Source organism: Camelus ferus, chromosome X, assembly GCF_009834535.1.
Source record: "Camelus ferus isolate YT-003-E chromosome X, BCGSAC_Cfer_1.0, whole genome shotgun sequence".
Lineage (NCBI taxonomy): Eukaryota > Metazoa > Chordata > Mammalia > Artiodactyla > Camelidae > Camelus > Camelus ferus.
In genome coordinates this window covers 21,408,835-21,424,337 of record NC_045732.1, presented here as the reverse complement: position 1 = coordinate 21,424,337, position 15,503 = coordinate 21,408,835, and the positions used below count along the sequence as shown (strand labels likewise).

Below are 15,503 nucleotides of genomic sequence, written 5' to 3'. Positions count from 1 at the left end.
TGTAACGAAAAAAAACCACTGTTAGCTTAATTATCCTACTGTTCTTCCTCTACGTAGCCTTCTCCCATTGAGCTTGAAGTTCTACTTTGAAATTTTAGCTTGTTTATAAACATTAATTTCTTATGCTTCTCAAGATCTTCTGACCCAGAAGACATAACACTGTTTTTGCTAGGCCACTGTGTACTCTTGGGATCTGGGCCCATTTCGAGTTAAGAAGAGAACCAGGGATTGATGGGTTGTAGTCACTTATAAAGGGAAATCCTTCAAGCAGATGAGGCCACACAGTCACCTGGTTTCTGGCTGGTGGATGCTCTCTTCATTTCTTCCTGCACTCAGATTTTTTTTAGTAAATGGCAATAAAATCATATTTTTAAAAGAAGAGGAGTCTGGGAGGAAAGTGAGCAAAGGAGAGATGCAGGGAGGGAGGAAAGGAGAACAGCAGAGGAGTGAAGAGGAATGGGAAGCAGGAAAAAATAAGAGCTCTCTTCTTAAGGAGTTTATTTTCAGTATACTATTCTTGTTTTGTCTTTGCCCCTAGAAGCTAACAAGTAGAATGTGTTCATTTAATTCTAGCGCTTTTTGACTTCTAGCTGCTCAAGACTTGCCTAGTACTGTGACTAGAAATTAGCAGAACTCAGTTTTCACTGAAGAATTTGTGACTCTGTAGTCATTTAAATCCTCTATGTTCTTTTCCCAATGCCTCAGAGGTAATTAGTTATTAAAATGGTCTGGAGAAGTAATGTTCTGCATGTTAGAAACTAAAACTCAGGTTATTGATTAGAATGTAGACTCAGAATTTGGTGATGGAAGAAATACCTGAGCCTAATACAGAGTACAGTATCAGAGAGTCTTATGAAAAAAGAAGTATTCAAGTAGGTGATTAAAGGGGGGAAATAATACAAAACTCTTAAGGAATCGTATCTTTTTGTGTGTGACATTGTTATTTCGATATGAAATAGGCAATACTTAAGTAAATCTGAATTTTTTTCCTTTTTTACTCCTCAGCCCCATGCCTGTTCCATTGAGCCATCAGCGTGTGTTTGTTGTGTACATCCATTGTACATGCCATTCCCCCTTAGAACAACCACGTCCCACTCTTCTGTCTTATTCATTCTGTTCTTCAGATCTTGGATCAGATGTTACCTCCTCTAGAGACTCTCCCTGACCTCCCAAGTTATGCCCCATTTCTCACCTGTTTATTCTCTGCCTCCCTTACTTCTGTGTAAGCTCCTGGCATGTAAAGGCAAGGATCTTATGGGTCTTGTTCACCAAAGTATCTATAGCTCCTTGTATAATACCGTGGTACACTGTAGACGCGCAGTAAATATTTATTGAATGGTGAATAACCTGGAGACAGATGTTACTGCTATTTGCATTTTTCCTTAATCCACTTACTCAATTGGACGAAGAGGGGGAAAGTAAATAGTCTTCTTTCTTCCTTCTCTCCTTGCCCCAGTTCTGTGGTAGAGTTATACTTAACACTATCAGCATTTTATAACGTTGGGATCATGTGAAGATTGGTGACCCATCATCTTGTTTATTGCATTGCTTGACAGTTTGCAAATAAATAATTTTCCATAATGGAAATATATTGTTAATGTACCTCTTTAATTTGTATTTCAATTAGGTGGTTCACAGAGACTTAAAACCTAGCAACATTCTTTATGTGGATGAATCTGGCAACCCAGAATCTATTCGAATTTGTGATTTTGGCTTTGCCAAACAGCTAAGAGCAGAAAATGGTCTTCTCATGACTCCGTGTTATACTGCAAATTTTGTTGCACCAGAGGTAATTGTGAAAGAGTTTGCTTGCAGTATTTCAGTGTATTTAAAAACTCATTTGCTGTATTTAATATAGAATCGTTAATAGTTGTTTAATGGAAGGCTTATTGAGCAAATAGTTAGAATAAGATGTCAGCCCTTTTTCTTCTGTTGCTAGTTCATCCTGTCATCAGTCCACTCACTACTGCCTGTAACCCTTTTCCTGCCCTGACTTTTGTCTTTTGCATCATCACACATCTGTAGCTGCCCACTGTCACTAACACTTCCATGCCTGTCAGTGCGTGGAATTAAATGCAAGCTAGCTTCTTGTTCTCCTTTCCTAATACCCTTCTAGTTTCCTGGTTTTGTCAGCATCTTCCTGCATTTCCAAGGCTAAAACATCATGATTTCTTCTCTTTATCTGTATAACCAGTTACCCCATCTCTGTTATCCCCTAAAACCAGTTCAGGGTTGTTCTGTTCACAGAACTGCCACCCTAGCCCCTGCTTTCCTCCCCATGCCCCCAGATGACTGCCGCAGCCCGGGTGCACGTTGCCTCCTCTCGTCGTCCTGGGATCTGTCTGCGAAAGAGCTCCAAAGCAACTGGTCATCCTCAAGCACTGCTTTGATCAAGTTACTTCTTTTCCTAAGAAATTGCAGTTCCTTATTGTAGTAAATCTAAAATTCAGTTCTTCATCCTCAAATTTTCTTGCCTTTTTATTATCAGTATGTAAAAAAAGTATAACCATGAACAAGATAATAAAATATAATAGCTAACCCTAATCTAGGGCTTGTGTGCCACGCACATGTGTTAGTGGATTTCATCCCCACAGACAGTGTTTTGGGATAGTAATGCACTCTCATCACAACTCTGTGAAGTCGGTGCTTTTATTCTCACTTCCCGGGAAACCAGGTGCACAGTGAGGGGTACTGTCGTTTGCCTGCGGTCAGATGTAGATTTGAGCCCAAGCGGTCTGGCTGCAAAGTCTGTGCTTTTACCACGTGCTAGATGTTTCACAAAAATAATGACAGTTAGTGATGTTAGGATAGTTGGATTACCGAGTTGGATTTCCCCTCTCTTTTACAAACTTTTTGTAATTTTGTTACTTTTTAGATATAAAAGTATTTTTTGAAAGATTACTTTAGTCTCTTCTCCCAGTGATACTAGAACTGATGAGGGACAGATTTTTTTTCTGCTTTTTTGTCCACATCTCCACGGCCTCTGACACATTGGTGTCTAAGCGTAGTCACTCCATCTGGCCATCTCTTTTTCCTCATGATTGTTTCCCGCTTCTTACAAGCAGCCTGCTTCTTGAAATCAGCTTTTATGCCTTGGCACACTAGAATGTTTTTTGCTTCAGAACCTGCCTCAGTTCACCTTCAGGAAATCTTCCATGGTTAAACTCTCCTTAGACTGACCTCTTAACTCTTGGTCTCCTCTTTACCATTTAGTCATCCAACTGAAAACTTTAAAGTCCTCCCAAAATCCTCCTTCTCTGTTCTCTCTCCATATTCAGTCTATCACCAGATCCTTTGCACTCTGATTCCTGGATGTTTTAAACCACTTTTCCCTTACCCTATATACATCCAGTCTCCACTAAATCCTTCCCATTTTCTCTTTGTCTTTTCCCCTTCATGTCCTGCCTTAGTGTTGCTCCTCACAGCCCTTCACACAGTTTGCTACAAATTACCTCCTGTCAGTTGGCCTTGTCTCCTTCTCTTTTGCCAGCATTTCCTCCATACCTTGAGTTCTCTTTCTGGTATACACATCTACTTATTTTATTTCCCTGCTTAATGCTTCAACTATATCTGATTGCCTGAGGGGGAAAAATCTAAATTCCTTAACAAGATATTTATAAAAACCCTTCAGACTCTGTAGTATCCCCTGTCTGGCCACACTGGACTTGCCTGTCACTAAACATGCTCTGCTCTCTCGCCTCTCCCTTTGAGTGTCCTCTGCCCTTCCCCAGCCCTTCCCTTTATCTCCTGTATCTTTACTTACAGGCCCAATACAAGCAGGCTGCCTCCTAGCCTTCCCTCTCTCCCCATATCAAGAATGAATTGCTTCCTCATCTTTATACCCATAGCACTTTACACATAATTTTGTTAGAACACTTATCATGTTGAATTGTTAACTATACATATGTTTATTTCCTTTGCCAGATTCTGATTTTCTTGAGGAAAACAGGGTTGTTTTGTATTTGTCACAGTTTATACCTGATAATACTTGGTGATTATTAACTGCTTGAGTAAATCAAATTATATATTCCTATAAGTATAATTTTGCACTATATCATTTGTACTGTTATATGTTTTCTTTATTGTTTTGTATGTTAACCATTTCTGCAGCCCCATACAAAATATAAACTCATTTAAATAAGAAATCTATCTTCAGTTTATTTTTATAGTCCTCTCTGTGCCATGGCAACATTCAATAAATTAATTTGAAAATCAAAATTTAAATTTATATATGTGAATTATTAGTAGTAGAAGTTCTGGAATAGGATGACTGTATTGCCTTATTTGTTAATCATATTCTGTTTTTCTTATATGCATTGATTTAGGAGAGAGAGTTCAGTTCACAGCCTGTCCAAATCTATACAATAAACAGCAAGGCATTAGTACTCATTTCTACTTTTTCTAGGTTTTAAAACGACAAGGCTATGATGCTGCTTGTGATATATGGAGTCTTGGAGTCCTCCTCTATACAATGCTTACTGGGTATGTACCATGTGTTGTAAGCATTTATTCATAAATATTTTGTTTAAATTATCTAGGTTTTTATTTAATCATATACACCTACATACCACATTTATAGCTGTATCGTTACTGATTTTCTATAATGTACTATTTCTTAATCTCAAGTCATAAATTGATTTTTTCCGTATCTTTTTGTACTCTTGTTATGTCATAAACATATGCTATTTTAAATATTTTATTATATAATGTGTCATATCTTAAAATATTTGTATTATTCTATATAAAATCTAAATCAATATTTCATAACTTATACCATGACCTAGTGCTTTGTGAAGCTTCATGTTATTTTTCACTTCAGTAGATTTTAATTAAGTATTGCATTAAATGAACTACTTAGACTACTTTTGGACACTGCAAATAAAGATTACAACAAAAGAGATTCTATTCACTAGCATTTTAATTCTATTTTAAATTAGTTACACTCCATTTGCAAATGGTCCTGATGATACACCAGAGGAAATACTGGCACGGATAGGCAGTGGGAAATTCTCACTGAGTGGTGGCTACTGGAATTCTGTTTCAGACACAGCAAAGGTAAGTATGGCTTCCTATTAAAAGCTTTTGAGAAAATAATTTTTCATAATCCCTGGCGAGAAAAAATAGTATCAGTTAAAAACTTGTTTATAAAGTATTATTGAAGTGACGTTATGAAATAACTTGAATGCAAAAACTGACCACTTTGTTTCTTTCCCAGAAGATAATTGGTTTGGCTTTATTATCTCTGTATCTAAAGCTACTTCTTCCTGACAAACGTGATGAATAATAATGGTGGTAATCTTCATGATTTGTGTGTCTACTCTGCGCCTCACACTGCACCTAAATTATCCCATTTAATCCTCTTAACAGCCCTGTAAAATAGGGGGTAGAATCACCATTGCACAGAAGGAAACCAAAGCCAAGAATTTTTGTGTGAACTTGTCTGCAGTTACACACCAGGCATGTGTGGGTGCTTCAAAATAAATAGCTGATTCTAAAGCCCTTATTCCCTAGAATAACTCCACCATGTTCTATTTTTGGTCCATATTATGAAGAAAGGGATCTCATCTTTGTCACAGTAGTTTTATAGTGTCTGCTTAAAGTGCATTTGAGAAGCCGTTCTCACTGGACGACCTACCATCTACTGAATAGCTGTGACTTGCTTTCCAGTTTTACTTTATTCAGAGAAAATTCTCTTTTCAAAAGAAGAGCAGTTTTCCACTTACAAATAAGAAAAACTTAGAGCTGATGAGGAAGATACATACTGGTGAAAAGTGCTTGCTGACTTTTAGAGGTGGAAGCTTGAGTTGAGGGGATTGCATGAGGAAGTAGGGTATGTCCAGAATTTATATAGATACTCTTGGCAGAAAGATGAAGCTTCAGGCAACCAGTTTAATGCCTGTGTAGATAATATTTCGTCTTATAACTATATTTAAAATGAAATGTTTTCCCTTGTTTTAACAATAAAATTTCTTAAGCCAGATAATTCATTTTTCTGGGTACTTGTTTACTTTTTAAATCATTTATTGAGTGGCTACATTGTGCTTAATAAGTGAAGGCTCCAGGCATAAAAGATGTGACTCAGATAGAACTCCTAATCTCAAAAAGCTCACAGTCCATTTGGGAGATGGCCAAAAATATCCAATATGGTGTCCCATATGCTGTTACAATAGTATGTTTTCTGTGCTAAAGAAGTTCACAGCTGATGCTCGATCAGAAAGATTTCAGGGAAAGCTTTCCAGAAGCAGTGAAGGGATTTGCCAGGCAACTTTGGGAAGTGGCAGGACGTAGTCCGTCCCAGGCTGAGAGAGCAGCACATGCTGTGCGTGGTCATGATGGCATGGGAACGGCGGAGTGCCTGCGGGGAGCTGCTAGTAGTTCCATATGTGCAGGTGCATGTGAGAGGGCAGCCGATGAACCCAGATTGTGAGAGGCTTTGTCAGTCGTGCTCAGGATTTGGGCTTTACTCTAAGTGTTGGGGAACTGTTGAAAAACACTAAGCATTGTAGTGATCAGATTTTCCTTTCTCAGGATCACTCTGGAGGAGTAATTCTCGTGCACTGCAATCAGCCAGGAACTTAACCATGACTGGTTATGAGGCATACGAAGTAATGATACAATATAAAGTATCAGAGTTTACACATCACCTGCTTTTTTAATAAGTTAAAGCAAGTTGAAGTTATCTCTATAATTTTTATAATTTGGTTCTCATTTGCTTGCATTTTATTGTGGTTTTTTGAGTGAAAGACGTAAGGATGAGATACAAATAGAGCACAAAAAATAGCATCCAACTCACAGCCTATCTTACGGATGCCACATTATTACTAATAACTTTTGCTAACTTGTCCAGTTAAGACTTGTGATTGCAAGTATGATGTAATATGGTGAATACCCACAAAATTGGGAGGGAGGGCTCAATCTGGTGTGTCCCCTCAAGAGCAAAGTTGCATATGTGCATGTTGTCAGTCATATGGGGCATGTGTCATATGTGGCTTTGAGGAGAACAGGACCATAGCTGCCATTTACTGAGCACTTACATGTCAAGGACTGTGCTAACACTTTTCCCTAAACTATTTTATTAAGTCCTCCCTGACTTCATATTAGGGGCATTACTTGTAAGGTTTTACAACATTTCAGGTCATGAATAATGAGGACCTAATCTGGCGCAGTTAATAGTGGGATTTGAGCCAAATGGAGAGAAATTTAGGAGGCAGCATAGACTTGGGGGTTTATTGAACATAAGAAGCAAGGGAGAAGCAGCAATCAAGCATGCAGTCCACATTTCCGCCTCGGGCAAATGAGTGGGTAGTGGTGTCCTGCACCAAGATATGGAATACCAAGGAAGTAGTTTTAAGAGGAGGGATGATTATAGATTTGAGCATTATGAATTTAAAATGCTTCCATGATATATAATTAAGAGTTGTATGTCCATTAGGCAAATGGCTAATATGGGTGTAGATCTCCAAAGAAAAGTCTGGAGTAGACGAAGTTAGGAATTGTCGTCGTCTGTAGTAGCTGTAGCATGAAGGAGCTTACCTGAGTGGAGTGATAAGAGAACCATGGAAGGAATTTGGGGGGGGGGCAGCACCATTTAAAGTGAAAGCTCAGGAAGGGTAGCAGTCAGAGAAGTGGTTCTAAGTGACTTGGCTGAAAGAGCTCTGGTTAACAGAGATTTGATTAAAATTACAATAGAGTTTTGTAGTGCTCCTGGACAGTTTTGGAACCTTCTAACGCATTTGAATCATGTTTGCCCACTTTCAGAATTTGGAAGGAGAGGTCCCTAATTGTTTTGCTTTTTATTTCTAATTCTGCTTGGTAGCTTTTACCTGTTCTTAGCTGTTAATGATAAGTAAAAGTAAGAGTTATCTAACAGCAGAGGGATACTTGGAATAACATCTCCCCAGGTCTCAGTATCCAGTCAACTACCAGATTGTGTCACTTCTTTCTCTAAAGCACCTCAGTTCCATCCATATTTCTCCCCCAACCCCAAAGCTGTTGTTTCTCGCCAGTCCCTAATCAGAGTCTCCAGGCTTGAGCCCCTCCAATCCATTTTCCTCCACATTTAGTGAGTGTAATCCCTCTAAAGTACAGACCTGACTGCATCATTCCTTTGCTTTAAATGATTTATCACCTCCAGAAAATGTCTAAATTTGCTAATACGGCTTACAAGCACCTTCGCGGTCTGGTCCCTTCTCACCTCTCCCACTTTATCTGCCGCCTCACTCTCCCTTATAGTTGATGCTCCAAGCACGATGTGCCCCTTTCAGTTCCCAGATTGCAACATGTTCTTTCGCACCTGAGGGTTTCCCCTCAGACATACTCCGTTTTGTCTCCCTGAAATGCTGTTTCTCCCTTCCCTTCTCGAATCCAGCTCCTGGTACCCTCCAGGTCTCATGTTCCTCTACTGAATTCACTCTTAAGCCACCCCACCCTGTTCATGTCATGTGTCTCTTTGTGATTTTCTAGCTGCACCTCATATTTGTCCATCCCATCAAAGAACTTACTATTTGCTTTGTCATTAATTCTGTGTCTCTCCCTCACCGGGCTAAAAGGTTCATGAGGTCAGAGTTCATTTCTGTCTTGTTCATTGCTAAATACCCAATGCCTCACACAATGCCTAGCCTTTAATGGATACTCAACAGATACATTTTGAATGAAGAATTAAACAAGTGGTGGATGGCTTTTATAAATCACATTATTTTGGAGAATATAAAACTACATAGCAACTATATGGATCTCTACTTTGCAGAGTAAAGCATTTGGATCGATAGAAAGCGTTTGTCTCTGGAAGAGTGGGATTCTGGGTGGTGTTCATGTTCTTTTGCTTTTCTGTATTCCAATTTTTCTATAATGCCCATGAGTTGCTTTTGTAGTAGAAAATAAAATTTAAAATAACTGTAATCTTGGGGGCGTTTAGAGCCCTCCAGTTCCTATTATCGGACAGTTATTTCTTCTCTTTGCTACTTATTACCAACAACACAAAAAAATCTTAAGTAGCTGAAAATTACTTAGAAATCAACCTACAAAAATGTAGAAAACTCACAATATCTGAGGGAAAAAAAGAGCCCAAATCCTTAAAGACATAAAATGTGGTAAATTTACTACTTGTAATGCACCAAAATTACTATTACTCCGGGAGGAGAAAAAAGGCTTAAGCTTTTGCATTTTTTTTTAAAAACAAATTGTTATGTTGGCCAAATTGCTTCACACCCCAAGGTCAGCCAGGAAAAAATAGTGTCGGAAGCCAAGAAAGACTGCTGGACAGTGTCAAGTGCTATAGAAAACCGAACAGGGGCTTTAAGCTGGTTTTCTTCTTCTTTTTCCCATTTCAGGACCTGGTGTCAAAGATGCTTCATGTGGACCCTCATCAGAGACTGACCGCTGCCCTTGTGCTCAGACATCCCTGGATCGTCCACTGGGACCAACTGCCACAATACCAACTCAACAGACAGGACGCACCACACCTAGTCAAGGTGAGCGGTCCATTTGGGTGCCGTTTGCCATGTGTCCTCTGGGAGGAGTCCCCTCTCTGTCCCCACAGCACCTTTCCCTTTCCCTCTGCCTCTCAGCCTGTGTCCACTTCTCTTATGGGATTCTCTTATAGTGGGTGATTTAGAAAAGAAAAAGTCAAGACGCGCCAAAATATCGTAATAAAACTACTTGAAGAATGATTTCTGAATTTATCAATCAGATAAGCTTTATGGATTTCTGAACTTTTCCCTATACTGTTCTTTCTTACACACAACCCAAAGCAGACTCTTTGAGGTTGTCAGCAGTGGCAAAACACAAGTTCCAAAAGAGCAAGCCTTGCTGCCTCTTATATTGAAGGATTACAAAGGGAAAAAAATTGAATAGCCCTGAGAAAAGTAAGGACTATTTGCTATGAGCCCATCCCTGTCCTCTCTCATCCATAATTTCAACCTCCCACATGAGCCTCTTCAATTTTAGTTAAATCAGAGGCTGTGACCAGGGCGGTTGTTTTCATTATGAGCCTAACAACATCTGTACAAATTTGCACATGAAGAAATTGGGAAAAATTAATTTCATATTCTGTGTACAAGTGACTGGCCTTGGTCGTTATTGTTGTGACCTTTCTTTCCTTTTGCAGGGTGCCATGGCAGCTACATATTCTGCTTTAAACCGTAATCAGTCACCAGTTTTGGAACCAGTAGGCCGCTCTACTCTTGCTCAGCGGAGAGGTATTAAAAAAATCACCTCCACAGCCCTGTGAAGTGACCTCAGTGAGAGATTTGGTACCATGGTGTAAGCTGATAGCACAAGTTCTGGCGACAGGTAGCACATATCTGAGAGACACCTGCAAGCACACACTGTCCCAGCTGGTACCCACAATGCTGCTGCTCCTGCTGCTGCTCCCGCTTTCGTCTCTTCTCGCTTTAAATGATCGTTAGCAAGTTAGATTTTCCTGGAGCTTCGGATGAAATGAAAATGGAAACATGATGAAGATATATTCACTGAATCAACAAGAAGAATAATGAATATACGAATACCACCTAAAAATACACTGAATAAAGTACTCTACACCACATAGCATTATTTTTATAGGAAATATTTCATGTCCCTTAAATATTCTTTGTTAGTTATAGGGATGGACAGTTTATGTTAAGCACTTAGCTTAAACAATCCGTTTATATTAGCACTGTATCCCTTGTGCCATCCAACATTTTGTATGTTTTTGTAAACAGTTCATATACAGTACATTTATGTACTGCTTTCTTTAATGTATACATGCCTTGTTTAACTTGGAATCTATTATTAATCAATTGACTATTAAATCTGGTTAAATAGTTCACCTGGATTAACAGTATTGTTGGACAGCCCTAAAAATGGCCAGATTGTAGAACAGCTGTTGAATGTAATACTTCCAAAATGTACATATCTTTCCCCATGTCTGTTTCACTGGTTTGTTCATTTGTTTATTTCTTAAAGTCAGGTGCTCTGTCAGGCTAACCTAGAGAGCTGTTGTGGTAGGGAAAGTTATCATGTGTGTGCGGCATGACACAGGAGTACACCTGTGAAGTTAGTCCGTATACTTTGCAACTCCTTAGGATCTTTTTTTCCTTAATTAAGGAAGTGGCCCTTGCACTTTTAATCTTAAATTGGCATAAGCTTGGGATTTTCCCAATATACATCAAAGGCCTTTAAGAGGCATGGTGAAGAGATTGGCAAAGGAAAATTCAGCAACAAGTCATTTATGTCCCATTGGATAGCTCATGGTTAAATAGATCAAATTGCTGAATTTAGCACATGAATAACAGGATACTTGTTCTTGTATACCTGCAAGAAAAGTATGCTTTTTTGGAAAATCGTAATGAATAATGAATCATAATGAATTCTATCCCATTAAGATGCTCTATATTAAACACTAATTTGAATGTAATAAAGGCCACGAGCCTCCATATGAAATTGGACTTAAACTTTCTTATTCTAGGGAATAAAACATTCTTGATCAAACGGTATCTGTTCTAACCTGAAATCATAGCTAAGGTAGGCTAAGTGAATGTTCAGCATTGAGTGTTTTCTGAATTCCTCCTGATAATTTATAGCCATGTAATGCTTTCATTAACTTCAGAAATGATCCATTTTCATAATGGTCACTGGGTCTGCTTAGACTAGAGTGTTCATTATTTACATCTAATTTGGTAGTTCCCACAATTTAATTTTAAAAACGTGTGTATCCATAATAATTATTCCATAAAAATACCTGTTTTTTGCCAAGCTACCTAGCGTACGTCACTATGTAATATGGAAAACATATGAGCAAGGAAAAGGTGATTTAACTTATCTCATCATAAATGTGCCTAAACAAATCTTTCTTAGTCATGTACTTAAGCCATTTACATGAGAAATCTTTTTTCCTGCCAGAAGCTTTAAATCTTCCCCTGAGAGTACAAAGCCAAGAAAGCAAGGTTTATCTAAATGTCTTGGAAACCACTTGTTATTTCTTAATTTCTCTTCTGGGCAATTAAAGAGAAAGAGAAAATCCATAACATGCCTTTTGCGCAAGTGACACAAAATGATTATTGCATAGAAATCAAATATAAGTTTATCTTCTAGACAAAAAATGTTTATAGGAGGAGGGATTTCAGAAGATCTAGATGGAGAAAGTTTTTAAATATTCTTGAGTATAGGGATGCTAACTACTACAAGCTGCTTTCCATTGCCTGGAAAGAAAGCTTTTTTTTTCCCCCCTCTTTTCCATCTATTCAGTGTTTCTAACCATGGTCATCCCAAATTCTTGTTACTTTTAAAATGTTAATATAACTATAAGCAGAAAAAAATATATTTTCAAAATTTTGACACTGACGCTATCCCTTCAGTGCTTAGGTGTGTTGTTCATCATAGTCTTTTAGAACCAGAAGTAAATATGTAAATCCTTATAGATTATCTAGTGTAACACTCTCATGTTGCATGTAATGAACCTGAGACCCAAAGCAAAGACTAGAATCCTTAACTTCCCATTCAGTTTTTTCCCTTCCTCACACCGTGCTGCCTTCCCCTCGTATTATTACTCGATAATGAGCTGAGTTGCTCAAAAACTACATGTCTTGGGGCAGTCCTCTGCTGGTATATGAATGCCAAGTTTATTGCTTTCAAAGATACTGCCTTTGTCCTAGTCCACCTGCCAGTTTTACTGGAGAAGAACAAGTTATATGTTCACAAAACTGAAGGCTTTCTGCTGAAAAGGCAGTCCGGGAGCATAATTTATTTCATCTGTGGTTCTGGTGTTCCTATTGCTTTGACTTAGAGCAGACAGGCTCAGCCAACAGTATGCTCTAAAATGTAGTGCTTTTGCTGGGTTAATCTTTCCATTAATTTCCCCAAGTCCAGTAGTTGCAGTAGTGAGGTCCTTTACCAGTTAGTGCTGCTGGTTACCAGGGCCTCTTCCAGGAGATTTTAGTCCACTCTGAAAGATACTTCAATATGAAAGAAGGAACTAAACTATCAGGCCACTTTTACAAACCTCTTTTTAGCTTATAATCCAAAATAATATTCAGACTGGTAGACTGAATTTAACATTGCCAAGCACATACAGGAAAATACGGATTACACTACCATGTGTTTTGTATCTTCCCTTTCAAGTGATGATGCTAAATTAAGGTAAGTTTTTTGTCCTTTTAAGTTTTTATATAAGTCATTTCAGCTCCTTCTAATTTATAGAGATGTCTTCTTTCTAAGTAAGATCAACCCTTAACAGATTTGATGTAGATTTCATTTATTCACAAGCAGCCCGAAAAGTCCAAGAATGTAATAATTTTGAAAAGGCACAGAGTCAAGATGCTGTGAGGCTGACGTGTGGGAAAAGTCACTTAGTGAGTGTCTGGAGAGGGTGCGGGGTGTATGCAGTGGAGAGTCCACATTTCACACACAGCGGGCTGCAAGGAGTGGGCTTGGGCCAACCATTTCCCAACTGTTTTTAAGAAGTGATTGCTGTTGGGGCCAGAGGACATCATGGGAGATGGGGCTGGCCTGTTAGCTGTGCCCTGTGCCCTCAGCCCAGGAAAGGCATTATGAGTGGGCAGAACGGGCTGGATAGGAAAGAGGCTGGGGTAGGTCCAGCCTAGGGTGAGAACAGAAAAACATTCAAGGTTTGGGGGCTTGGTACAGATGCGCATCACCATGAAAGCCAGCAATACACATTTCAACATGTCTTTGATTTTCTCTACCTGGCCTTTATAAATGACCTAAAATTTTTTCAGTTTGCTTTATTATATTTTATGCAGAAAATTCTCTCTTATGGTGGTATTGAGCATTTGAAATTCATGAAGGCATTGGGACAGATATCTCAGGAACGTAAAGGGTCAGAAAAGGTCTGCTTTCTGTGATTAACAAATAACGCTGGATCCCATGGCTGACCTTGGTGCTTAAACCAGGAGGTTCCAATCTGGTCCTAGAGTTCTGTCCCTCCGAAAGGTCCAACTCCATGCAACTAACCAACTGGATGTATACTTTGAGCCTTATTTAACTCACAGAGAAGTTGACTCAACTCAGCATTTTTATTTCAGTTAATGAAAAGTCCTATTTTCACCTCCAGATTGCTTACATTTTACTGGTCTCCCCAAGTGACCGTTGGTGGAGACCATTTAATGAAGGAATGAAATCTGCTTTCTTGGGACTGTGGTACTCTGCAGAGCCACGCTTAACCACTTTTTCTAGCGAAGAATCTACAGAATGATAATAACTAAATATGGATGGCCGAGAAGAATTTGTATCTACAGTGCGCTTTATGTATTTTTGACACTGCTGTATTCTGTGTGATCGAGTGACTTGTAACTGGTTCCAATGTGACTGAGTGTTCTCAAAGAATTCTAGTAACTAAGTCGACTTCATTTTCTTAAGCCTTCTTTACTATCAGTCTCACATTTACCACTTTGATTCCAGTCTTTTAACTGTTCATAACAGGGCATACCAAGGGTTGGGATGAGAGCCTACTTCCTACCTCTTAAGGCACTTTCCTCATTATTTTGCCATATAACCTTGAAGTGCATGATAAGCTGTTTAAATGTCCATGACTTCTCCCAGAGCAACTAACAAAGTATATGACATTGAATAGAGATTAGTGGAACGGTAAATTAGAGACTAGGTTCAGAGGTACAAACCTCAAGAAAACCTCTTTAGAGCACATACCATATATAAACGTATGTGAGAAGAGAGTCACTATAATAGTCCTAAGTAGATTAGTTCAATATCTAATGGAAGTGAAAATCTTTACTCCTATTATCACTATAGTACTGAATGAACTGTATACTGAGTTTTTCAAACAAGTACTTAAAGTAGAACTTTTAAATACAAAGCAAGGGCATAAGGATAAAGGGTTTGGTTTGTGTTTCTCTAAGTGTAGTTTACCATCTAAGGCTTTGTTTTTCAATTTTTAAAAAAAAGCTTCAAGGTATTGCCATTCCTTAGCATCCTTAATAATTGTGGGTGATGAGTTTTTTACTCTTCAAATTATGTCCATGTATTATGTTTATCTTAACTCTGACCCTAAGCAAAAGGGAAGGTATACACCTAAGGGATGTAATTATTTTGCATTTTTGGCCATGGGTGGGAGAGGGGTGGGTATCTACTTAAACAGTTTTTAAAAAAGAAAAAAAATCACAAATATTTTTCTACTATGATATATGATCTTACTTTATACTAGTTTCTCTCTAGTAAGGCATGCCAGAAGCCCAAGGCACCATATCATGAGTTCATACGTATTGTACCTTTTATTGGTGGTTAAATCGCATCAGATGCTTGGCACTGCTGCCATAATTATGAAATGCTTGTAAAGGATTAAATATCACTGAATACTTTAAATTGTTTTACTTCAGAGTCTAATCTGGGCAGTTTTCAAATCATACTATTAATGTGTAATCTAAGCTCTTTCAGATGTATCCATGAATAATCCTGGAACAAAATTGCTTGTATTCCTGTCACAGAACAGGTTTTGTAATCTTTAAAAGAAATGAAAATTTATATAATAAAGTTTCAAATAAACGCATGTA

General features: G+C 38.4%; 1 protein-coding gene across 5 annotated transcripts in view; it reads left to right on the top strand.

Annotated features, from left to right (window-relative positions):
• Positions 1–15,503, top strand: part of RPS6KA3 (ribosomal protein S6 kinase A3) — a 104,306-nt gene extending 88,803 nt beyond the window's left edge. For all 5 annotated transcript variants that reach the window (XM_032475661.1, XM_032475663.1, XM_032475659.1 and 2 more), the window contains 5 exons: positions 1,628–1,789; positions 4,406–4,482; positions 4,938–5,055; positions 9,330–9,470; positions 10,106–15,503. In XM_032475661.1, the coding sequence (XP_032331552.1) occupies positions 1,628–1,789; positions 4,406–4,482; positions 4,938–5,055; positions 9,330–9,470; positions 10,106–10,228 (621 nt within the window). In that variant the 3' untranslated portion in view covers positions 10,229–15,503. The remainder of the gene's footprint in view (positions 1–1,627; positions 1,790–4,405; positions 4,483–4,937; positions 5,056–9,329; positions 9,471–10,105) is intronic.